This window comes from Gorilla gorilla, chromosome 1 (assembly GCF_029281585.2).
Source record: "Gorilla gorilla gorilla isolate KB3781 chromosome 1, NHGRI_mGorGor1-v2.1_pri, whole genome shotgun sequence".
NCBI lineage: Eukaryota > Metazoa > Chordata > Mammalia > Primates > Hominidae > Gorilla > Gorilla gorilla.
Window position 1 is genome coordinate 146,641,820 of NC_073224.2, and position 27,147 is coordinate 146,668,966.

The following is a 27,147-nucleotide window of genomic DNA, read 5'->3' on the forward strand; positions in this document are numbered from 1 at the left end:
GGCTAATTTTTTTGTATTTTTAGTAGAGACAGGGTTTCACCATGTTAGCCAGGATGGTCTCGATCTCCTGACCTCATGATCCACCTGCCTCGGCCTCCCAAAGTGCAAGGAATACAGGCGTAAGCCACTGTGCCCAGCCAGGCTGGGGTATGTCTTTATTGGCAGCATGAGAACAGACTAATACAACTGCCTAGAATAGTCACTGATAAACAGTAAACTGACTCAATGAAAGTCAGCCATTATTAGTACAATTATAAACCTGTGGCAGAATGACTTACAAATTTATACTAACTTTAAAAATTAAGTAATACTAGAAAAATTAGCAAATAATAGTCTGATTAAGAACTGACATTCCTTGCCTCTTTTCCTTTCTCTGCCATCATGGTGTGTGCTTGACTCTGCTTCTTGCCATGTCTTCTCACAAGACTTTCAGGATTAAGTGACTGCTGGCCAAGAAACAAAAGCAACATTGTCCCATTCCCCAGTGGATTCAGATGAAAACTGGTAATAAAATCAGGATTTTATTAATAAAATAAAACCAAAAGGAGACAATGGAGAAGAACCAAGCTGGGTCTATAAGGAATTGCACGAGATGGCACACATATTTATGCTGTCTGAAGGTCACAATCATGTTACCATATCAGGCTGAAAATGTCACCACTATCCAGAGAGTTTGACATGTTTTGTTGGGAATATATTTTTTCTCTCTGCATCTGTTATGAACGCGTTGGTTGACTGGGTTCAGTAATAAATATGTGAGGCCTTTCATTAAAAAAAAAAAAATTTACATTCCTCAACGTACTTATGCATTTTAACAATGATTTTTATATAAAAAGCAAAAGAAAGCAGCAAGTTTAAGCCAAAAAACAATAAATAAAATAATAAATTTTCTTTAAAAATATAATTAAGTTTTAGAAGGGCTTTTAAAATATTGAAATATAAAATTTATTCAAAAGCAAAATAACAGCTTCTATGAAGTATGAGCTACATATAATAAGTAAACAGCACAGTACCAAAAATTCCATTTTTTCAACACATCAGTATCTTCTTTGAATTACACATTTTCTCCCTAGAATAATGCAAAATAATAGATTAATATTTGAAATATTCCTAAACTGATTTAGCATTAAAAGTCTACCATAATAACAGGAGTATAATTTAAAGCGAGAGTGAGAAATATTTAGTCTACTGAAAAATATGAATCATAAAAAGTCAATAATGAACCACATGAATATAAAATGCAGGCCGGGTGCAGTGGCTCACTGCCTGTAATCCCCGCACTTTGGGAGGCCGAGGTGCATGGATCACCTGAGGTCAGGTGTTCGAGACCAGCCTGGCCAACATGGTGAAACCCTGTCTCTACTAAAACATACAAAAATTAGCTGGGTGTGGTGGCGAGCGTCTGTAATCCCAGCTAGTCAGGAGGCTAAGGCAGGAGAATCCCTTGAACCTTGGAGGGGGAGGTTGCAGTGAGCTGAGATCGCACCACTGCACTCCAGCCTGGGAGACAAGAGGGTAACTCCATCTCAAAAAAATAAAATAAAATAAATAAAATAAAAAATAAAAGCAAATAATTCTGGCTTGATGAGGTGGGTGTGAATATGGGGTTAAACTAATTTTAAAACTCGAAAAAAGGAACATAAAAATAACATTTAGGCATCAGTGTCACGTTATAGTTTGAGAGCACAATAAACAAGGATGATGAATAGCTACATGAAAAAAGTCAATGAAAAAGGAAGATTAAAAGAAGAAAAAAAGAGCAGAAAAAGACAAAAGACAATTATTTGCATATAAAAGCAGTTTAACATAAAGTAGAAAAATAGAGGAAAAAGGCCCAGGGGATTTAAAAAAATATGGGCCAAATTTTCTTGTCATACCTTCATCTTTACTGAGGGTGTGAATTTGAAAATATTATCATGTGTCTAGGTATTACCTGTACTCCTGGTTTAACATTTTTTTTCATCTTTGTTTTCCCTATAGCTAATTTCCTAATTTCTGATTTTTCATCTTACTGCATGATATATGTACCATATCTTGAAAACTACTTACAAATAAGAGAAATAGAAGTAATAACTTCTTATAAATTCCTAATAAATGGTGAATTAGCTAATTAATCAGTATTCACAACACTTCCACTGCTCTAATCCAAAACAGGATTAGAATAGGAGTTAATATGAAGTCTCTGAACTTGCTGATATTGTGTTCTAAATTGTGTACAGGTGTAATTTTTTGAGTTCTGAAGCTTTTGTTAGTCTGAAAGCAGAATACTGCAGTGTTAAGAGGCTTTACTCTCAATGGAAGTGCCAACGTACTTAACCACTAGGAAAATAGTATTTGGGCTGCAACACAAGGGAGCTAACACTTATTAAACACTTCTCATGTATCGGTTTCCACATTCTTTTCATTGTACCAGTGGACTTTAAAACTGCACTTTCTGAAGCAGAGCTGGATTTAGGCCAGCTGATACCCTCTGCACAGCCCAACAATGGCGTCTCCTGGCCCTACCACTGCTTTAAAAAATTGCTTAAGAGTCCTTTAGACGAATCAGCTGATGAGTCAAATGCTATCCAGACCCAGGTAGCTGGTTTTGAAACTCACACCATGTGTAAAGAAACAAATGTAATACCTGATGACACTTTCAAATCAAACTTTTAAACTTTTGTCACTCATCATACCACAGAAAATGATTTTTTAATAGTGCAGATTAAATTTGAACATGGCAGATAAAGACAGTTACTAAAAATTCTACTAAAGTCAAGTGTGGCAGTGAACGAATTAAGAGGATGATAGCTAGGGCAAACAACTCTGTGGCATTCCCCTTAGTCCCCTATGCTCCTGCTTATTTTCCTCAATGATTAATCCAGGGCTGCTCTGGAGCTTTTGCATGAGCAGCCATGAGTAGATTTAAGTAACTGGGTAAAGGTCAGACATATCCTACCCCCAATCAGATAAACTACCTTTGAATCCATTTGACATACTGGATTTCTTTATTTAAATAATAATTTATTTGGTTTAAAAGAGTTTTAAAATCCTGCTTTTAAATAGGAGACCAATGCAATGTCATACTTAAGTGGCAGGTGAAATAAGCTGAGGACCTGAACTAGGCTACAGATCATGGCTCTACATCCCAATTTAAAATGTCTCTTTCAGGCCAGGTGCGGTGGCTCACGCCTGTCATCTCAGCACTTTGGGAGGCCAAGGTGGGTAGATCACTTGGGGCCAGGAGTTTGAGACCAGCTTGGCCAACATGGTGAAACCCCATCTCTACTAAAAAATGCAAAAATTAGCTGGGCATGGTGACACACGCCTGTAATCCCAGCTACTTAGGTGGCTGAGGTATGAGAATTGCTTGAACCCGGGAAGCGGAGGTTGCAGTGAGCTCTCGTGCCACTACACTCCAGCCTGGGTGACAGCACAAGACTCTGCCTCAAAAAAATAAAAATACATCTCTTTCATTAAATTTTACAGAGTAGTATATATTTATTAATGCAACATACATGTAAATGACTATGAGGTGGTCACTACCACAGGTAATGCAACTGAGGCTCATGCGCTATAAGAGTTCCATGTGAGCTTAAAGTTATGAGTATTGACAGTGGTCAATGCATTTAAAACTCAGTAGAGTATCATTGACAATCAAGAAAACTATGTTTGTACAGAATATAACTTTGATAGGATTTTAAGAATCCAATCTTTAAGTTTAACAATAGGCTACAACGTTTGTTTGTTTTGTTTAGAGATGGGTTCTTGCTCCATTGCATGATAATAGCTCACTGCAGCCTCGAACCGGGCTCAAGCAATCCTCCCACCTCAGCTTCCAAGTAGCTAGGACTACAGATGTGCGCCACCATGCCCAGCTAATTTTTCATTTTATTTTTCTGTAGAGATCGGGTCTTGCTATGTTGCCCAGGCTGGCCTTGAAATCCTAGTCTCAAGTAATCCTCCTGCTTGGCCTCCCAAAGTGTTGGGATCAAAGGTGTGAGGCACCTTGCCCGGCCAGTATTTTGAATATTTTAATTTGGCATTGATCTTCAATGATACTTGAATAGGTGAAATGACTTGAAAAATTCAAATATATATTGCAAAAACCTACAGAGTAAGAAATTATTCTATCTGTTATGTAGTAACTTTTAACTCCTACTATTTATTTATTTATTTAGAGATGGAGTCTCGCTCTGTCACCCAGGCTGGAGTGCTGTGGCACAGTCTCGGCTCACTGCAACCTCTGCCTCCCGGGTTCAAGCAATTCTCCGCCTCAGCCTCCTGAGCAGCTGGGATTACAGGTGCACACCACCACGCCCAGCTAATTTTTGTGTTTTTAGTAGAGATGGGGTTTTGCCCTCTTGGCCAGGCTGGTCTTGAACTCCTGACCTCGTGATCCACCTGCCTCAGCCTCCCAAAGTGCTGGGATTACAGGCGTGAGCCACCACGCCTGGCTAACTCCTACTCTTAATCCTTAATTGGCTAAGCAACTGCAAGACCAAACTATGTAATTAGACATACTGAAGAAAATACCAATAAAATTATGTAAAGATTATATATAGTGGTTAAGAGCAGGGACTCAGTTTCCTCATATCATAAGGATAATAATAGTACCCACTACAGTAGAACTATTAGGTACTATTATTTGGTACTATTCAGATAATAGTACCTATCAGGGGGTTGTTATAAGGATTAAATGAGTTAATTTATGTAAAGGATTTGCTTGACATACAGTAAAGGCTATGTATTGTTATGATCACAATCTGTCACTGTACTTATCAAATTTATCCTGCATAAATTAGATGCTATTTTTACCAAAAAGAGAGTCTTGCATATCTATGACTGCAAGGGTCACTGGAGTAGAGCAGAGGTTCTTAAAGGGTGCAGTACCATCCTCTACAGAACATTCTAGAAATTTGTGATGGTACTTTTTGTTTGTCACTGTGATAGGGGAGAAAGGGACATGCTGCTGCTGATATACAACAGGCAGAGATAAATGATGCCAGATGTCCTGTATCTTGCACGGTTGTTCCACATGACAGAACTATCTGGCTGGCAATTCTACTAGACTTTGCTAGTCTGTTTATGCTTTCCTACTCTCCAAAGTAAGTAACCATTTCACATACCTTCCCTGTTCTTAAATATCCAATATCTTACTGTGCCTTAACTAAAAACCCTGCTTCTTATTTCACTAAGAAAATAAAAGCAATCGTCCGGGCGTGATGGCTCACGCCTGTAATCCCAGCACTTTGGGAGGCAGAGGCAGGCAGATCACGAGGTCAGGAGATCGAGACCATCCTGGCTAACACAGTGAAACCCCCGTCTCTACTAAAAATACAAAAAATTAGCCGGGCGTGGTGGCGGGCGCCTGTAGTTCCAGCTACTCGGGAGGCTGAGGCAGGAGAATGGCGTGAACCTGGGAGGCGGAGCTTGCAGTGAGCCAAGATTGCGCCACTGCACTCCAGCCTGGGCAACAGAGCCAGACTCCATCTCAAAAAAAAAAAGAAAAGAAAAGCAATTGATAAAGAAATTTCTCTCCCACTACCAAACCTTCCATTCCATGTGTTTCTGTGCTCCCATATTCTGCCTTCCTTCCCACCACAGTGGATGAACTGCCCCTTCTTTTATCCAAGACCAACTCCTCTACTGCTCTCCTGTATCCCATTTCTTAAGCCTACCTTAAGGATTTTACTCCTTCTTCTCTGTCTTGAATTGCTGTTTCCCTGTCTACTGGATCATTCCTATCAATATCCAACAGCTGTTTTCTCTCTTATGTTAAAAAGCAAAACAAAAAACTCTCCCTTGACATCACATCTCCCTCATTTCTCTGCTTTACTCTTTATCCAAAGAGTTGTCTATTCTTGATGTTTCTATTTCCTCTCTTTCCATTCTATGCTAAACCCACTCTACATCAGGCTTTCATTCCCATTGTTACGCTAAAGCCAGTCTTATGAGGGTCATAAAAGCCTCGACATTACCAAATATGATAGTCAATAATCAATCTTCACTTTACTTAGCAACACTGGACACAATTGATCTCACCCTCCTTGAAATACATTGTGAAATATTATACTCTGCTAATTTCTCTTCTATTTCACTGATTACTTCTCAGTTACCTTTACTGAATCTTTAACTTCTTGGGTGCTAAAAGTAATATGCTAAAAGTGAAATTTTGGCCAGCACAGCCTGATGAAATCTAGCATTTAAAACTACAGTTGTGTTTACTGTATATAATTTATTTAGCCACTTGATACATTCATAAATATTCATTCAGCATCTACTATATACCAGGCACTAGAAATATAGAAATAAGCGAAATGACCATACCCTGTCCCCACAGAGCTTACATTTTCAGTGGGGGAGACAATCAATAAACAAGTAGATAGACATATACTTAAGCCAGCAAAAATAAGTATTATGAAGAAAAACTCACTCAACAATTTTTCTTTGTCTTGGATCTATTCCAGAAAAATAGTTTCTAACTGTTCAGGCCACCAAAGCTATCTTGATGTGTTTGAAAATGATGTTAGGCATTTTTTAAAAAGCTGACATTATCTAAAGGAGATTATTTCCATTCTCAAACTACAGATTAAATCCTATATTGTGGAACATAAGGAATATGAGGAGCAGAAAAGTGAGAAAGTAATTAGTTCAAAATAAGAAGAGGACCAGAAAAATATTAAATCATAAAAGTCAAGAGAAGAGAAAATATCAAAAGGGGGAATGGACAGTTAAATCTACAAAAGCTGAAGAAAAAGAGGATACTAAATTTGTTTATTATACAAAGAGTTTTTTTGTGACTTTCAAGAAAACAGTAAATTTAATATTCAAGAGACAAATACAGTAAGTTACAAAGTGGGAAGGGTAGTAAGGAGGTAGCAACAATGGAGAAATAGAATGAATAAAAATGTTTTTTGAGATGGGGTCTCCATGTTGCCCATACTTGTCTCAAACTCCTGGGCTCAAATAATCCTCCTGCCTCAGCCTCCTGGATAGCTGGGATTGCAGGCATGTGCCACTGCACCCAGCTTAGGGTGGGTATGAATTTAAGATGTCTGGAAATGAAAGGAAGAGGGAAATAAAGAAGCCTGAAGATACAGATTAAATCAGGAAGCAGAGAAGCAAAACAGGCAAGCATATTAAAGGCTTGAAAGTACATGTTCAAGAATTTCTCTCTAAAAAAGAAGAGGGATATATCTTTCTTTTAAAGAGAAAAGGGACAAAAGAAGGAAAGATGAACATATAAATATTTTAGGGTGAAAAATTATAAGGATGAGGGCAGTTGGTCTTATTCATGCTTTTAAATAATGGCTAATTCAGTAAATCAACTTTCCAAAGATCAGTGATAGCCAGCAATAACTTATTTTGACATACAGAGCCCAAATGAACAGTAAATTATGATGAAGTTATGAGAACATTCACCTCAGAACCTACTTTCTCTGGATTCCTCTCACTGCATATTTCTTCTTACCATTTTTCTTTTTTTCAGTTTTTTAATTTTTTTATTTTTAAGCACTTTCATGTCCATCTTCCTATTTTTCGTTCTACTTCCTGTTCTGTCTCCCTCTGCCTCTCTCTTTCCCCCTATTATCTCACACCATGCAATAGAGAAAATGTCTTTTGGTATTGATTTTACTTAATGTATAAAATGTAAAATCTTCCTTCTTCAAATATTAGTAGTTTTTCATTTAAATATGTGAATTTTCTTCCAAGTAATAAAATGATATTCTTTGGAAACAAATTATTACAGCTTACAGTGTATAAAATACATACCTGATTTAAACCAGCACCTGTTTGCATAGAAGACTTTTTTAATAGTCTTACTTCTTTGTTTATGTATCTTAGCATCCCACTAAGCGTGTTAAAGTCATTATTCTCAGAACTATCATCTTCTAGGTTATATGTGAGAGGTTTAAATGAGTCTGGCTGGGTGTAAGTCAGATTCTTATGGCTTTCTTCTAATGTTGAAGGCTGTTCTAATTGCATTTTCTTTAAGCCCTGTAGTAATTCTTCAGAAAGATCTTCATCACCATGAGTTTTGAAAGTAAGATCACTGGCACTAATAGAGCGACGTAATTTTGTACACTTGGAAAAAGATGTGTGAAAACGTTTAGCAAATTTTGGATCTTGAACATCAGGCATAATTTCTGTTGGAGATGTAAATGGGGCTGGCAGAAACTTGATGTCTTCTGCCTTTTCATGTCCAGAAATTTTGGCCTGTAATCTGGTTAATTCTGATTCCTGCAGAAAAATTGGTACATAGTAGGTGCTCAATACATTTTTGTTAAATGAATGAACTCCTTAGAAAATCATAGACTTTTAGAAAGTCAACCTTTGTCCCACTATAGGAATTCTGTTTATAATTCTTGACAGTTTTCCAAGCTCTGTTTAAAACCTTTACTTAAGATAGGTTCACTTTGGGAAAATTACACATATTCCTTTGAAATATGCTTATTCTAAGAAATTCCATTAAAACTAGATTCTCCTTATATATATATTTTTGATGTTAATGACAATATCAATTTCTATTCAAGATTGAAATCTTACACCTAAAAATTTCTCTGCAAAGATGTAGAGGTACACTATCTTTTGTTAATCTAACACATATAGACACAAAAAGACCCCTTTCAGAATTTCCAGTAGGGAATAAATAGATAAGCTATTCTGCTTTTTGTGTTCTCATTACAAGAAAGCTTTAGTGTATTAGAAATTTTTCAAAAACTTAAAGTGATAAATTTTTAATAAATCAATCCTTGTTAAATAAACTTTTCATTTCAATTTTTTTCATGTCTTTCATTTGGGTCCTCTGACTGAACTTTGGGATCCTAGGAATGAGACTACATACACTAAAAAACCAAAAAGCCTAAAAAAAGAGATGGTATTTTAATTTCAAAAGCTTAATAAGGTAAGTATAGTAGTCTCCTCTTCAAATACATTTGCCTTTTCTTAAAGGTATCCATAAGATATATATTTCTAAATCCTGTCAGTTTTACTCTGATAGTTTCTATTCTTAAAGTAGCTTTCAAAAATACTGTGTTCATAACTAAAACTGTCATAACCACAGAATGCATTACAAAATAAAAGTTTAACACGCATATTTTGGTTCTTTCCGGTTTTTTGTTTTTTTACTACTTCATCTAAAATTGATTTATATGATTTTTTAAAAATAAGTTCTAGGGTACATGTACTCAACGTGCAGGTTTGTTACATATGTATACATGTGCCATGTTGGTGTGCTGCACCCATTAACTCGTCATTTACATTAGGGATTTCTCTTAATGCTATCCCTCCCCCCTCCCCCCACCCCACAACAGGCCCCAGTGTGTGATGTTCCCCACCTTGTGTCCAAGTGTTCTCATTGTTCAATTTCCACCTATGAGTGAGAACATGCGGTGTTTGGTTTTTTGTCCTTGCAATAGTTTGCTCAGAATGATGGTTTCCAGCTACATCCATGTCCCTACAAAGGACATGAACTCATCCTTTTTTATGGCTGCATAGTATTCCATGGTATATATGTGCCACATTTTCTGAATCTAGTCTATCATTGATGGACATTTGGGTCAGTTCCAAGTCTTTCCTATTGTGAATAGTGCCGCAATAAACATACGTGTGCATGTGTCTTTATAGCAGCATGATTTATAATCCTTTGGGTATATACCCAGCAATGGGATGGCTGGGTCAAATGGTATTTCTAGTTCTAGATCCTTGAGGAATTGCCACACTGTCTTCCACAATGGTTGAACTAGTTTACAGTCCCACCAACAGTGTAAAAGTGTTCCTATTTCTCCACATCCTCTCCAGCACCTGTTGTTTCCTGACTTTTTAATGATCACCATTCTAACTGGTGTGAGATGGTATCTCATTGTGGTTTTGATTTGCATTTCTCTGATGACCAGTGATGATGAACATTTTTTCATGTGTCTGTTGGCTGCATAAATGTCTTCTTTTGAGAAGTGTCTGTTCATATCCTTCACCCACTTTTTGATGGGGTTGTTTGTTTTTTCTTGTAAATTTGTTTAAGTTCTTTGTAGATTCTGGATATTAGCCCTTTGTCAGATGAGTAGATTGCAAAATTTTTCTCCCATTCTGTAGGTTGCCTGTTCACTCTGATGGTAGTTTCTTTTGCTGTGCAGAAGCTCTTTAATTAGATCCCATTTGTCTATTTTGGTTTTTGTTGCCATTGCTTTTGGTGTTTTAGTCATGAAGTCCTTGCCCATGCCTATGCCCATGCCTAGGCAATGGTATTGCCTAGGTTTTCTTCTAGGGTTTTTATGGTTTTAGGTCTAACATTTAAGTCTTTAATCCATCTTGAATTAATTTTTGTATAAGGTGTAAGGAAGGGATCCAGTTTCAGCTTTCTACATATGGCTAGCCAGTTTTTCCAGCACCATTTATTAAATAGGGAATCCTTTCCCCATTTCTTGTTTTTGTCAGGTTTGTCAAAGATCAGATGGTTGTAGATGTGTGGTGTTATTTCTGAGGGATCTGTTCTGTTCCATTGGTCTATATCTCTGTTTTGGTACCAGTACCATGCTGTATTGGTTACTGTAGCCTTGTAGTCAGGAAGCGTGATGCCTCCAGCTTTTTTCTTTTGGCTTAGGATTGTCTTGGCTGTGTGGGCTCTTTTTTGGTTCCATATGAACTTTAAGGTAGTTGTTTTCCAGTTCTGTGAAGAAAGTCATTGGCAGCTTGATGGAGATGGCATTGAATCTATTAATTACCTTGGGCAGTATGGCCATTTTCATTATATTGATTCTTCCTATCCATGAGCATGGAATGTTCTCCCATTTGTTTGTGTCCTCTTTTATTTCATTGAGCAGTGGTTTGTAGTTCTCCTTGGAGATCCTTCACATCCCTTGTAAGTTGGATTCCTAGGTATTTTATTCTCTTTGAAGCAATTGTTAATGGGAGTTCACTCATAATTTGGCTCTCTGTTGGTCGGTTATTGGTGTATAAGAATGCTTGTGATTTTTGCACATTGATTTTGTATCCTGAGACTTTGCTGAAGTTATCAGCTTAAGGAGATTTGGGGCTGAGATGATGGGGTTTTCTAAATATACAATCATGTCATCTGCAAACAGGGACAATTTGACTTCCTCTTTTCCTAATTGAATACCCTTTCTTTCTTTCTCCTGCCTGATTGCCCTGGCCAGAACTTCCAACACTGTGTTGAATAGGAGTGGTGAGAGAGGGCACCCCTGTCTTGTGCCAGTGTTCAAAGGGAATGCTTCCAGTTTTTGCCCATTCAGTATGATATTGGCTGTGGGTTTGTAATAAATAGCTCTTATTATTTTGAGATATGTCCCATCGATACCTAGTTTGAGAGTTTTTAGCATGAAGGGCTGTTGAATTTTGTTGAAAGCCTTTTCTGCATCTGTTGAGATAATCATGTGGTTTTTGTCTTTGGTTCGGTTTATGAGATGGATTACATTTATTGATTTGCGTATGTTGAACCAGCCATGCATCCCAGGGATGAAGCCAACTTAATTGTGGTGGATAAGCTTTTTGATGTGCTGCTGGATTCGGTTTGCCAGTATTTTATTGAGGATTTTTGCATCGATGTTCATCAGGGATATTGGTCTAAAATTCTCTTTTTTTGTTGCGTCTCTGCCAGGCTTTGGTATCAGGATGATGCTGGCCTCAGAAAATGAGTTAGGGAGGATTCTCTCTTTTTCTATTGATTAGAATAGTTTCAGAAGGAATGGTACCAGCTCCTCTTTGTACCTCTGGTAGAATTCAGCTATGAATCTGTCTGGTCCTGGACTGTTTTTGGTTGGTAGGCTATTAATTACTGCCTCAATTTCAGAACCTGTTGTTGGTCTACTAAGGGATTCAACTTCTTCCTGGTTTAGTCTTGGGAGGGTGTATGTGTCGAGGAATTTATCCATTTCTTCTAGGTTTTCTAGTTTATTTGTGTAGAGGTGTTTATAGTATTCTCTGATGGTAGTTTGTATTTCTATGGGATCAGTGGTGATATCCTCTTTATCATTTTTTATTGCATCTATTTGATTCTTCTCTCTTTTCTTCTTTATTAGTCTTGCTAGGGGTCTATCAATTTTGTTGATCTTTTCAAAAAACCAGCTCCTGGATTCATTGATTTTTTGAAGGGTTTTTTATGTCTCTATCTCCTTCAGTTCTGCTCTGATCTTACTTATTTCTTGCCTTCTGCTAGCGTTTGAATGTGTTTGCTCTTGCTTCTCTAGTTCTTTTAATTGTGATGTCAGGATGTCAATTTTAGATCTTTCCTGCTTTCTCTTGTGGGCATTTAGTGCTATAAATTTCCCTCTCCACACTGCTTTAAATGTGTCCCAGAGATTCTGGTATGTTGTGTCTTTGTTCTCATTGGTTTCAAAGAACATCTTCATTTCTGCCTTCATTTCGTTATGTACCCAGTAGTCATTCAGGAGCAGGTTGTTCAGTTTTCATGAGTTGTGCGGTTTTGAGTGAGTTTCTTAATCCTGAGTTCTAATTTGATTTCACTGTTGTCTCAGAGACAGTTTGTGGTGATTTCTATTCTTTTACATTTGCTGAAGAGTGCTTTATTTCCAACTATGTGGTCAATTTTGGAATAAGTGTGATGTGGTGCTGAGAAGAATGTATATTCTGTTGATTTGCAGTGGAGAGTTCTGTAGATGTCTATTAGGTCTGCTTGGTGCAGAGCTGAGTTCAAGTCCTGGATATCCTTGTTGATTTTCTGTCTCGTTGATCTGTCTAATGTTGACAGTGGGGTGTTAAAGTCTTCCATTATTATTGTGTGGGAGTCTAAGTCTCTTTGTAGGTCTCTAAGGACTTGACTTATGAATCTGGGTGCTCCTGTATTGGGTGCATATATATTTAGGACAGTTAGCTCTTCTTGTTGAATTGATCCCTTGTTGAATTGATCCCTTTACCATTATGTAATGGCCTTCTTGGTCTCTTTTGATCTTTGTTGGTTTAAAGCCTGTTGGTTTAAAGTGGCTAGAGTGCCAATTTTTTTTGTAAATCCTACATTCACATTCTTAAAATCACAATTAACAGAACACTTGTAGAGTTGGCACAGAATAGGACTGTACACAGCTGTAGTCTTTTTCTTTTTCCTCTTCTGCATTATCTAGCCATAATTGATATGTGGTATCTCATATAAGTAGGATTTTATTTAAGTTACAGTTTAACACATAACTTTTACAATTAAATATAGTACACTGAATACATTAAATTAATTCAACTTTTTCTTAAGACTCAAAGAAGGTCACTGTTGTGAACGTAATTGTAGTGAGCCATAATATAATGATGCCTTCATGGCTCTCAAAAAATTGGCTTTGCCCTTGTTGACCTCTAGTGATCTGCCCACCTCGGCCTCCTGAAGTGCTGGGAATACAGGAGTGAGCCACCACGCCCGGCCTACTTTATGATTTTAAAAGAACTTTGCTGATTTTGAAAAATGCTTCTACTTTTTTTTAGGTACATCAAGTATAAAACCCTCTAAACATGATGATTAGTTGAGTTTATATTTGAACATTTATAAATTATATCTTCTATGGTAATAAGATGTACATCATCTTAATAATTTCCTAAATTCAACATCTTCTAAATAAAATGCTTTTTATTCAAACAGGCCAATATTTGGTCATATAGTCCTCTATAAACTATAAAGACAGGTAAATAAGTCAGACATTTACATTTTCATAGATATGCTTTATTACTTTTATATGTTTACTTACTTTAGTAAGTAATGCTTCATTTGCAGCTTCAATTACTTCATTCCTATCTTGGACTTGTTGATGCAAATTGCTTACAGTATCCTGAGCTTCTTCTAATTCCAGTTTTGCCTTCTCTAACTGTTCATTTAATTGCTGAACAGAAGACTTTTGAGAGTCAGCAGAAATCTTCCACTTTGCATGGTTCTCTTGATGTGAAATCATCTATATAGCCCCAGAATTGGAAAAGAAAAAAAATTAAAAAATAGAAGGAAACTGGATTCGACAAGTCTAATGCTTTCTACTTTTATTTACTTTTTCTTTAAAAAAAGTAAATTCTGTTTATAGTTACAAACATCTGATTTCTCAATGAATACTAGAGGAAAAAGGGAACAAAGGAATCCATAATCTTCAATTTACTTAAGAACTTAATTAACCAAATGCAATGGACTCTATTTGGGTACTGATTTGAACAAATAAACTATAAAGACATTTTTGAAACAATTGGGGAAATGTGAACAATGATTGGGTATTTGATGATATTAAGGAGTCACTGTCAATTTTTAGGTGTGATCATGGTATTGTGGTTCTGTTCCAAAAAATAGCCCTTATCTTTTAGAGCTATGTTACGGTTTGGCTCCGTATCCCCATCCAGGCTTCATCTTGAATTGTAATTCCTGTATGTCAAAGGAGCAACCTGGTGGGAGGTGATTGGGTCATGGGGATGGTTTCACGCATGCTGTTCTCATGATAGTGAGTTCTCATGAGATCTGATCATTTAAAAGTGTGACACTTCCCCTCTTGCTCTCTGTCTCCCACCACCATGTAAGACATGACTTACTTCCCCTTCTGCCATAATTGTAAGAATTGTAATTTTCCTGAGGCCTCCCCAGCCATGTGGAACTGTGAGTCAATTAAACCTCTTTTCTTTATAAATTACCCTGCAACTGTCACCATTCTCCAGACCCCAGAATGGTAGATCCAGCGACAGCCCTTGCACCTTCACCTGGAAAAGCCTCAGGCACTCACACCAGCCCTAAGACTGTGTAATTTATATGGAAAAGAGGTTTAATTGACTCACAGTTTTTATAGCACTGTGAAAATGGACTAATAACAGAAAACTGGTATCAGAATAGTGGGGTACTACTATAAAGATAACCTGAAAATGTGGAAGTGACTTTGGAACTGGGTAATGGGCAGAGGTTAGAACAGTTTGGAGGAATCAGAAGACAGGAAGATGTGAGAAAGTTTGGAACTTCCTACAGACTTGTCAAATGGTTTTGACTAAAATGCTGATAGTGATATGGACAATGAAGTGCAAGCTCAGGTGGTCTCAGATGGAGATGAGAAACTTATTGGAAACTAGAGTATCTTGTATGTTTTAGCAAAGAGACCAGTGGCATTTTGCCCCCACCCTAGAGATCTGTGGAAGTTTGAAGTTGAGAGAGATGATTTAGGGTCTCTGAGAGAAGAAATTTTTAAGGATTCAAGAGGTGATCTGGCTTTTGTGAAAGTGTACAGTCATATGCACTCACAAAGAGATGATCTGAAATTGGAACTTATGTTTAAAAGGGAAGCAGAGCATAAAAGTTAAAAAAAAATTGCAGCTTGGCCACGTGGTAGAAAAGAAAAACCCATTTTATGGGGAGAAATTCAAGCTGGCTGCAGAAATCTTCTTAAGTAATGAGGAGCTAAATATTGCCAAGACAATGGGGAAAATGTCTCCAGGCCATTTCAGAGATCTTCAAGGAAGCCTCTCCCATCACAAGCCTAGATATCTAGGAGGAAAAAATGGTTTTGTGGGCCAGGCTCAGAGCCCCACTGCTCTGTGCAGCCTCAAGACGGGGTGACCTGTATTGCTGTTGCTTCAGCTCCACCCATGGCTAAAAGGGGTCAAGGTACAGCTCAGACCATTGCTTCAGAGGGTGCAAGCCCCACACCTTGGCAGCTTCCATGTGGTGTTAAGTCTGCAGGTGCACAGAAGACAAGAGTTGAGCTTTGGGAGGCTCTGCCTAGATTTCAGAGGATGTGTGGAAATGCCTGGAAGTCCAAGCAGAAGTCTGCTGTGGAGGTGGAGCCCTCATGGAGACCCTCTACTAAGGCAGTACAGAGGAGAAATGTGAGGTTGGAGCCCCCACACAGAGTCCCCACCAGGGCACTGGGTAGTGGAGCTGCAAGAAGAGGGCCACCATTCTCTAGACCCCAGAATAGTAGATCCACCAACAGCTTGCACCGTGCACTTGGAAAAGCCCCAGGCACTCAACGCCAGCCCGTGAAAACAGCCACAGGGGCTGTACCCTGCAGAACCACAGGGGTGGAGCTGCCCAGAACTTTGGGAGTCCACCCCTTGCATCAGTGTACCTTGGATGTGAGACATGGAGTCAAAGGAGATTATTTTGGAGCTTTAACATTTAATGACTGCTCCACTGGGTTTCAGATTTGCATGGGCCTTGCAGCCTCTTTGTTTTGGCAAATTTTTCCCATTTGGAAGGGGAGCATTTACCCAATGCCTGTACCCCCATTGTATCTTGGAAGTAACTAACTTGTTTTTTATTTTATAGGCTCATAGATGGAAGGCTTGTCTCAGATAAGACTTTGGACTTGGACTTTTGGGTTAATGCTGGAATGAGTTAAGACTTTGGGGTTCTGTTGGGAAGGCATGATTGTGTTTTGAAATGTGAGAAGGACAAGAGATCTGGGAGGGGCCAGGGTTGGAATGATATGGCTTGGCTCTGTGTCCCCACCCAAATCTCATCTCGAATTGTAATCCTCAGGTGTGGAGGAAGGTACCTGGTGGGAGCTGATTGGATCATGGGGGTGGTTCCCCCAAGCTGTTCTCATGATAGTAAGTTCATTCTCATGAGATCTGATGGTTTAAAAGTGTGGCATTTACACACTCTCTCTCTCCTGCTGCCATGTAAGACATGCCTTGCTTTCCCTTAACCTTCTGCCATGATTGTAAGTTTCCCGAGGTGTCCCCAGCCATGTGAAACTGTGAGTTAATTAAACCTCTTTTCTTTATAAATTACCCAATCTCAGGTATTTCTTTATAGCAGTGTGAAAATGGATTAATGGACTAATGGAAAATGGACTAATACAAGATACTTATTGAATATAGAATAATTATGTCTACATAATTATTTACAGATGAAATAATTATGTCTACATAATTATTTACAGATGAAATAATTATGTCTACATAATTATTTACAGATGAAATAATTATGTCTACATAATTATTTACAGATGAAATAATTATGTCTACATAATTATTTACAGATGAAATAATTATGTCTACATAATTATTTACAGATGAAATAATTATGTCTACATAATTATTTACAGATGAAATAATTATGTCTACATAATTATTTACAGATGAAATAATTATGTCTAAAATTTGCTTCAAATAATATGTGAATATGGGGGATAGGTTGGGAATGGGTTTAACATTTATGTTAAACTCCATTCAAGGGAGTTTGCTAACATTTTTGTGGGTGATTGGTGTGGCTTGGGGGACCATGTCTTGCTTAGATTGGTGGGGCTTGTGGGGACCATGTCTTGCTTAAATACATTTAGAATCATATCTCTTTGAAAGCATTGTGCTTTCAAAGGTTAAAGGTATGTTGACACACTTCCGAGAATGCTTAGGACTGTCTAGGTTTTATGCCTGTTACCCTCATGTAATTACTATAGCATTCCTTTTCATTCTCAAAAGTATTCTCTTTTAGATAAAGAAAATGGTCAATGTATTTATGGATGAAATAAATTGGCTATGCATTGAAAATTATTAATGTTCAAAAATAAATATGAGGATGTATACTATTTATACTATTCTATTTTTAAATATATTTAAATTTTTCACAATTAAAGGTTAAAACAATCTCATTCTCCTCCAATAAGTCAGGAGTTTTACATTTATTATTAAGTGATTTTCTGACAATTTGGAAACCTATATATTAAAAAATACTGTTGATCTCGAACTGGAAATACCATTTGACCCAGCCATCCCATTACTGGGTATATACCCAAAGGATTATAAATCATTCTACTATAAAGACACATGCACACATATGTTTATTGCAGCACTATTCACAATAACAAAGACTTGGAACCAACCCAAATGTCCATCAATAATAGACTGGATAAAGAAGATGTGGCACATATACACCATGGAATACTATGCAGCCATAAAAAAGGATGAGTTCACGTCCTTTGCAGGGACGTGGATGAAGCTGGATACCATCATTCTCAGCAAATTATCACAAGAACAGAAAACCAAACACTGCATGTTCTCACTCATAAGTGGGAGTTAAACAATGAGAACACATAGACCTAGGGAGGGGAACATCACACACCGGGGCCTGTTGGGTGGTGGGGGATTAGAGGAGGGATAACATTAGGAGAAATACCTAATGTAGGTGACAGGTTGATGGGTACAGCAAACCACCATGGCATGTGTATACCTATGTAACAAAACTGCATGTTCTGCACACGTACCCCAGAACTTAAAGTATAAAAAAAAAAAGAAAGAAAAAATACTTTTAAAGTATAATAAAAAAAACTGTTAAAAATTATTGATCCTCTTTTCTAGCTCTCTATTACTTTAATACCATATCCTCTCATTTTTATATTCAAACAACATATATATTTTAAAAGTAAATTTTTGTCAACTTCCAAACAGGTAAAAATATATACTTCAATATTATAGACAAAATATTAGTATCAAATATTAAATAATAATATTAAATATTAAAATGCAGCGGCATGTACTTATTTTTTTTGAGACGGAGTTTCACTCTTGTCACGCAGACTTGACTGCAATGGCGCGATCTTGGCTCACTGCAACCTCTGCCTCCCAGGTTCAAGCAATTCTCCTGCCTTAGCCTCCTGAGTAGCTGGGATTATAGGCATGCACCGCCACCACGCCCAGCTAATTTTTGTATTTTTAGTAGAGATGGGGTTTTGCCATGTTGGTCAGGCTGGTCTCGAGCTCCTGACCTCAAGAGATCCACCTGCCTTGGCCTCCCAAAGCACTGGGATTACAGGTGTGAGCCACTGCGCCCGGCTGGCATGTGCTTTTACTCCCAGCTACTTAGAGGCTGAGTGGGGAGGGTTATCTGAGCTCTGGAATCTGAGGCCAGTCTGAGCAACACAGACCCCATCTCTTTTTAAAAAAGATAGCAATACTGAACTAATTTTACAATTTATTTTATGTACAATCTATTTATAATTTCAGGTGGCTTATAAAACTAAAAGAAAAAATTGGATAATTATACTTAAAAACAGAACAGAGGCCATATAATGAAAGTGTAATGAGTAGTTAAGGGCAAACACTTGAAAGCGCCTAATTATTACTGATAGTTACTAAGCTGAGCTGTTAATAACAATTATATAATTATGCTGAGTCCAGCAGCATTCATTCAGGTTTGTCGCTAAAGATCAAAGGTTGCAAATTCTTAGCCTTTGGATTAGATTCAGCTTCTAAATATGTTTTGTTTGGCAGGCACAATGCTTTCAAAGAGATATGATTCTAAATGTATTTAAGCAAGACATGGTCCCCACAAGCCCTACCAATCACTCACAAAAATGTCACCAAACTCCCTTGAATGGAGTTTAACATAAATATTTGCAACCCTTGCCATATTAGAAAAAACGCTTTATTAGCACTAAACATAAGTAATTTATTTAAATCATATACAGAGATTTTGGGTAATATCTTTAAATGTAGTTTTTAAAAAGATGAAAAATGCTATTCTAGTCAATAATACTGCCCATTTCTGTGAAGGCTCAAGACATGCTGATAGATAAAAAGGCTCTAGTATTATCTCTCTAGCTAAGTTATTATAAGAAGAAATGCTGAAAATTGCAAAGCATTATAGATTTACATCACATGAAACGGTTTATATCAGTTATTAAATATTTCCAGTTAATCTTTTACAAATGCTATTTTATATTATATATTAATTCATTTAATATTCACCACAGTTCTGTGAGGTAGATACTATTATTATATCCATTTTAGACACAGGTTAAGTAACTTACCCAAGGTGATACAGGTGGCTCCGTGGTGAGCTAGGGTTTAGAACCAGGTTGTCTGGCTCAGGAATTCAAGCTCTTAACCCCACAGTATATTAAAGTGAAAGCTGTATGTTTAGGCTACCAGAAATGAAGACCACAATGTATTATTCAATAATGAACACTTAAGAGCTGGACTCATACTTTTGTCCAGATAGGTCAACCTACGTTAGTGGGCACTATCAAAACAAATTAAATTTTTCTTTACCTCCATATGATAAGCTTCTTTGAGAGATTCTACTTCTGCTGACAATTTCTTGATTTCTGCTTGCATTCTTGCTTCTAAATGAGCTTCATGTACTTTAGAAGCCCCCAGTTCTTCAGCTAAATGGTTTCCATGAGCATCCTTAAAAATGACATATTGAGTAAAAGCTATAAAACTTGTTTATTTGGTTATTATAGCTAAACTAATCCAGTGCATTATTGGAAGTAGTTTAATTTTTTATATTATATAAACACAGACACAAAGTTAACTTACTAAATAGTATGCTTTAAAATCTAGACATTTCAGAGACTATTAATGGGAGAGTATTAATATAATTGTTTGCTGTCATCATAAAATAGATGTTCACTAACCAATGCTTTCTATAAAATGAACTATTAATAATAACCACAGGACACTGAACTCTGGCAGATAACAGTCTACTGCTAGGTATGCCTGTATATTTTTGCTCACTATATATATTGTCTGTTTATCAAGAGTCAGTTGTGTTTTTATTCAAACTTATTTATGCTAATTTAGCTAACTATGCTTGTAATTTTAATTGTGTAATTTTATTACAGATTATGAACATGATGAAATAAGCAAATGCAAAGTTTTTATCCAAAAACTAAGTTATATGTTTTGAACCAGCTTAATAAGTAAGTCATGAACATTTTGCTATCCAATTAGAAGCACTCAAAATTGTTATAAAACATGGTAGGAGGTCCCATAAAAATATAACATGGTTCACTTACAAATGTCTTTTAATTAATTATTATTAATTAATTTTTATTAATTTAATTTTATTAATTAATTTAATTATTTTAATTTTAATTAATGTCTTTTAATTAATTCTTCCTCCACTTTAAAGAAAGCAAAATTGGAAACTATAGATGATGGAATATAGTGTGGTGAAAGACCAGGTAGGAGTCTAGTTATGTGAGAAAGACTAGGTAGAATTCTTATCAAATGACTCATACAAAAAGAACCAAGGTTTGGCCCTACATCAAAGGAAAAACATATCAATATATATTTAGTTTTGGGTTAAAATAAGTATTTAAAACACTGTCAATTAAAAAATTCCTAACTTTAATTCACTTTTTAAAGTGAGCTTAGCTTATCAAATAAAAACCAATTGTACTATACTTTGACACTATTGATAAAGGCAGAAATGAGATAAAAGTAGATAGCTTTCCTTTTCCTAGAAGCCCAAATGTATAATATATCTCTAATAAACATTCTCTATGTATGCTTTACTGGTCTAACCATCCAGAAATGTGAATAACAACATAGGTAGGCTTAACCAAAATTAAAGGTAAAAATATTTTAATTCAATTCCTATGGAATTGAATTAAACCATGGAAACCACAATGGAAAGCAGAATTTTTTTTTTTTTGCAACATCAATAAACACATTTTTCTTAAAGTCTAAATAATTAACCCAAGTATACCAATGTAAATATTTTTAAGCCAAGTAGTTAACTTCCTACCAAATACTGGAAAAATAAAATTTATATTAGTATTTTTGCTTTTTAAAAGCACTTTACCTCCAAGTTACTTTATCAACCAAGGGTTTTGAACTACAGGTTTCCTAAAAGTTACAAATTTACATAGTTACAAATTTGGATAGTTTTCATGTTTTTTTTTTTTTTTTTTGAGATGGAGTCTTGCTCTGTCGCCCAGGCTGGGGTGCAGTGGCACGACTTCAGCTCACTGCAACTTCTGCCTTCGGGATTCAAGCGATTCCCCAGCCTCAGCCTCCTGAGTAGCTGGGACTACAGGTGCCCACCATCATGCCTGGCTAATTTTTTTTTTGTATTTTTAGTAGAGATGGTGTTTCACCATATTGGCCAGGCTGGTCTCAAACTCCTGACTTTCTTATCCGCCCGCCTCGGCCTCCCAAAGTACTGGGATTACAGGTATGAGCCACCGTGCCAAGCCAATAGTCTTCATTTTTAAGAGTCACTACAAATGTAAAAATTTTTACTAAAAAAAGATTAGCTTTATTTTTTCTTCAAGTAAGAGCTCGAACTCACTTAAAAGTCTAAAAGTGCTTTATAACTCAATTTGAGAACTAGTTTAACCAAAACTCAGTTCTGAAGGACTTCCTGGTTATATTACAAAGTTATCTATATATAACACAGTTCATTATTTTCTAAAATTGTGGTAAAATACACACAAAATTGACCATTTTAACCATTTTTAAGTGTATAATTCGGTGGGATTAAGTACATTCACACTGTTGTGCAATACAGTTCATTTTTGCAAGAACTATATTCTACAGTTCAAAAAAAATGCTAATATTTGTAAGATTTCAGATACATAAGATTATTTAAAATAGGGATTACTTTCTCTTTAGAGAGTTGCTTCATATCCTCCAGTTCGCTAGAGAGCCTTTCTATTTCTCTCTGTGCTTGGACTTGCTGATGACGAGCCTCTGCCAATTCTGTATGAGAGTTCTGCACCTGCTCCCGGGTCAGCCTCAATTCTTGCCCCAAATCTATGGCCTCCTTGTACTGAGTGGCAATGTACTGTTCTTGCTCTTTCATAACCTGAAAAGCATAAGGTATTTGTAGGTTTCAGAATGAAATATACAGATAACCTATTTCTTATTCTGATTTTGCTTAATAAGTAAATTTCCCCCTTCCAACTAAATCCTTTAACATACAATGAGTATGTTAAAATTTAACATACAATGAGTATCACCCACTGTGAAACTGATATTCAAGAAAAAAATCTAATGAGAAAATGACAAAAATACCATAATTGGGACTCTTATATATTGGGATATATATTACATGACTGTAACATACACAAGCCATATAATCTTTTATCATTTTAAATGTAACATTTATGACAGAAAACATAAAGAGAAAAGAGAAGTTAACATTTGATTATCTATGTCAAAGACAGAGAATATATTGGTATAGATAATTAAAATCCACCATTTAATCCACACAGCTGGGTTAAGGTCTTACTCTCTGTGAAAGTAAAACTTGTCACTGGGGCTGCTACTCCCACTGAAATGGTTTTATATTACTCAATTAAATTTCTAATAAAGTATTCCTCCCCTCCTCCCCTCTCTGCTTCCCCCCTCCTTCTTCTTCCTCTTCTTTCTCTTCCTCCTCTTCTTCCTCTTCTTCTTCTTCGTTTGGTACAGGCTCCTGCTCTGTTGCCCAGATTGGAGGGCAGTGGCGTGATCACAAATCACTGCAGCCTTGACCTCCCAGGCTCAAGCAATCCTCCCATCTCAGCCTCCCAAGTAGCTGGGACCACAGGCATGCATCACCACACCTAGCTAGTTTTTTAATGTTTTTGTAGAGACAGGGGTCCCACTGCTACGATGCCCAGGCTGGTCTTGAATTTCTGGGCTCAAATGATCCTGCCAACTTGGCCTCCCAAAGTGCTGGGATTATAAGTGTGAGTCATCGTGCCTGACCCTAAATTCACTTTTTAAAAGAGCAAGTGGAGGAATGAATTCACCAGTCAACACACATGCATACTGATGATATGAAGTCATCAAACTTCATCTGGCAACTCAGTGCACTTGGTCTCAATGTACAATTATTTATTTATCCATTCTTTTGATGGAGTTCCTAACAGACAAAACACTGTATCTTATTAATAGCTGACTCTTCGGCCGGGCACGGTAGCTCACGCCTGTAATCCCAGCACTTTGGGAGGCCAAGGCAGGTGGATCACAAGGTCAGGAGTTCAAAACCAGCCTGGCCAATATGGTGAAACACCATCTCTACTAAAAATACAAAAATTAGCCAGGCGTGGTGGCAGGCGCCTGTAATCCCAGCTACTTGGGAGGCTGAGGCAGGAGAATCACTGGAACCCGGAAAGCAGAGGTTGCAATGAGCCAAGATTGAGCCACTGCACTCCAGCCTGGGCAACAGAGAGAGACTCAGTCTCAAAAAAAAAAAAAAAAAAAAAAGCTGACTCCTCAATTCTATTACATAGCAGCTTCTCAATAAACATTTGTCAACCAAATAAGCATATATTGTAGATTTACTATATGAAAGATACCATGCAAAGGCCTGTACACAGAGATAAATAAGACACTGTCTTTGCCTGTACCTAGACCATCAGAAAAATATTTTAAAAGGTCAAAGAAACTAACAGGTTTCTGGCACAAAAAACTAGTCTAAAAACAGTTATGGCACAGTTTCTGTATATTAAAACCAACCAGTTTAAAACATAAAGATTCATTTCACTCAACAGAGACTACCACTTGTTCCTTAGGTGGAAATAATTTGCTTACACTCTCCATTTCTTTCATCCTTTGTTGTGTTCTTTCAATTTCTTTTTTCAGTTGACTTATCTCCTGTTCATTTTGTAGCATTATAAACTCTTTTTCTCGAAGCTGTTCTTTAGCATTTTGTAATCTGTCATTCAAACTTTCTATCTGAATTTTAAACAGATAAGCAGTATCAGTAAAACTAATGAAATGTAATTTAATCAATGCTGTGTTCCAAGTAAGTCAAGCTTTAAACACTCATATCTAAAAGCAAAATATAAATAGGTTAAGGCAATCTTATCCTGGAAATAAGCACAAAAATTCTTGTTCTTGGACATTACCAGAAAGGCAGAATAGAGGGTAACCCACTCATATTCCCCCACAACAACAGGAATTCTGCACCCTCTCAGACTTCACCACTATAAAATGTATCTATGTAACCAAAACTACTTGTACCCCAAAAGCGATTGAAATTTAAAAAATTAAAATAAATAAAAGTAGAAGTTGTATTCTACCATTGTATTAAATAGAGAAGACTTTTTTGTTTTTGTTTTAGCTTATAGAAGTCTGTAAATTACAAAATGAAAATTGTGTCTTCACCCCAGTCTCTCAACAATACCTAGAGGTAAATAAACACTGTTAATTTAAAATAAAATAAAATAAAAAAAGAATCCTGCACCTTTCTATAGTCAAAAGCCTCTTTGCAGGAGCCTCAGGATTCAGGTATGAGTTTGTGAAATCCTGGTAGAGATGAAGACGTGGGAGGGTTATTTTGAGAGCACAGACAGAAACCCAGGTGGCTGATATGCCAAGCTTGCTTCTGGGTTCAAGCCTGGAAACAGCCCACGTCCCCAAGGGACTTGGCTACAGCCCCATTTGGCCTTGAGCCTACAAGCACAACCATCTGAAAAGGGGTCCATAAGGAATCATGCATACTAGTGCCTTAGTGGAAAGGCTCTCTCCCTGCTGACATCAGTCTCAGCAGTGAACCGGAAAACTGCCTGGTGACTCTGCTCCAACTCCCCTCATCTAAGGTCCCGGCTCAGAGCTGCTCACACACAGACCCAAAGGGAGACCTGTCCTTATCCTGCTGCCTAGGAGTCTAAGCCTCCTTGAAAGGCTTGCCAACCTCTGTCCCAGAGCAGATCCCAAGGGGACCCAGTCTCAGCCCCGACTCTCCTGCTGCAATCAGGGAACTATCCCGTCTGTGCAGGGACTTGCTGGGAGACACATGCACCTCTGAAATAATGAGATAGGCTCTCCAGCCTCTGTCCCACAGCAGATGCTAAAGGGGTTAAATCTCAGCTCCAGCACCTCCCACTGCAGACAGGGAACTATTCCATCTGAGCTGAGACCTGCTGGCCCTGTCTGGGCCAACAAGATAGGTTCTCCAGCCTCCATCCCACAGCAGATGCCAAGGGGGCCCAGTCTCAACTCTAGCTCCTCACACTGTCGTTGGGGAAATATCCTGTGAAGGAGCTTGCTGGGCTATGTGTGCCCCTCTAAGCTAAGACTGGGCTCTTCAGCCTCCATTCCACAATATATCCCAAGAGGGCCAGTCTCAACTCCAGCCCCTCTCATTGCAACTAGAGACTCATCCCACCTGTCAAAAGATTTGCTGGGAAACATGCCCATCTGGGCCACCAGGACAGCCTTCTGGACCTGGGTCCCTGGCAAGCATTCCCACAGCCTTAGTACGCAACTTGACCCCTTCCCAGGTCCATGTGGGCCGGAAAGCCATGTCAACCTTGAAGCCCTCATAAGACCTGCAGCAAGCCTGGATGTAGATTATTCTCTAGTGTTCAACAGCTGCAGTGATCACAGCCTCAGGGAACACAAAAGCCAGTTTGCTTAAATTCCTGGAAGGGCCTCCCAAAAAGGACAAGCACAAACTAAGCCAGACTGCAAAGACTAAAATAAATACCCAGTCCCTGAATATGCAGATGTCATTGCATATCTACAAGTATCAAGAACATTGAAAGAAATACAACCTTACCAAATGAACAAAATTAGGCACCAGAGAGTAACCCTGAATTGATGGAGATGTGTGATCTCTCAAAGAACTGAAAAATAGGTATTTTAGGGAAGTTCAACAAACTCTAAGATGACTCAGGGAATCAATTGAGAAATTTATCAAAAAAACTTAACAGAGAATAAAATAATTTTTAAAAAATCAAACAAAAATTTTGGAGCTGGAAAATACAACAAATGAAGTGAAAAATGAAATAAAGAGCATCAACAGCAGAATGGGTCAAATAGAATCAGTGAGCTTGAAGATGGACTATTTGAAAATATATAATCAGAACTGAGGATGGTGGCTCACACCTGTAATCCCAGATACTCAGTAGGCTGAGAGGATCACTTGAGCCCAGGAGTTTGAGACCAGACTGAGTCACATAGTGAAACTCCATCACTTAAAATAAATTTTTTTTTAATTAGCCAGGTGTGGCGGCATGCACCTGTAATCCCAGCTACTCACAATGCGGAAGTGGAAGGATTCTTTGAGCCCAGGTGGTCAAGGCTACATTGAGCTATGATTGTGCCACTGCACTCCACCTCTGGGTAACAAAGACACCATGTTAGTTAGTTAATTAGTTTGATAGATAGATAGATAGATAGACAGATAGATAGATAAATAGACTACACAGTGAGAGGAGGAAAAAAGGAATAAAAAGGAATAAACAAAGCTTATGGGATCTTTGGGACAACATCAAAAGAGCAAATCTTTGAATTATTGGAGTTAAAAAGGGAACTGAGAAAGACAAAGGGGTAGAAAGCTTTTTTAAAGAAACAAAAGAAAAATTTCCAAACCTGAGGAAAGATATAAGTATGCAGGTATAAAGAGGTCAAAGATCGCTAACCAGATTAAACCCAAATAATAACACCCTAAGACATATTATAATGAAACTCTCAAAGATCAAAGACAAACACAGGATCCTGAAAGCAGTGAGAGAAAAGAAGCAAATA

General features: G+C 37.4%; 1 protein-coding gene and 1 pseudogene across 9 annotated transcripts in view; one reads left to right on the plus strand and one right to left on the minus strand.

Moving 5' to 3' along the window:
- The first annotated feature begins 410 nt into the window (after positions 1-410).
- LOC115934562 (large ribosomal subunit protein eL39-like) lies at positions 411-579 on the plus strand (annotated as a pseudogene).
- CCDC18 (coiled-coil domain containing 18) overlaps positions 503-27,147 on the minus strand; it is a 98,403-nt gene continuing 71,758 nt past the window's right edge. For 7 of the 9 annotated variants that reach the window (XM_055352370.2, XM_055352381.2, XM_019030665.4 and 4 more), the window contains 6 exons: positions 24,205-24,348; positions 22,286-22,489; positions 19,945-20,082; positions 13,683-13,883; positions 7,756-8,223; positions 503-1,069 (listed from right to left, as the gene is read on the minus strand). In XM_055352370.2, coding sequence (XP_055208345.2) covers positions 1,055-1,069; positions 7,756-8,223; positions 13,683-13,883; positions 19,945-20,082; positions 22,286-22,489; positions 24,205-24,348 — 1,170 coding nt within the window. In that variant the 3' untranslated portion in view covers positions 503-1,054. The remainder of the gene's footprint in view (positions 1,070-7,755; positions 8,224-13,682; positions 13,884-19,944; positions 20,083-22,285; positions 22,490-24,204; positions 24,349-27,147) is intronic. The other 2 variants (XM_055352394.2, XM_055352399.2) reach the window with 1 other exon arrangement.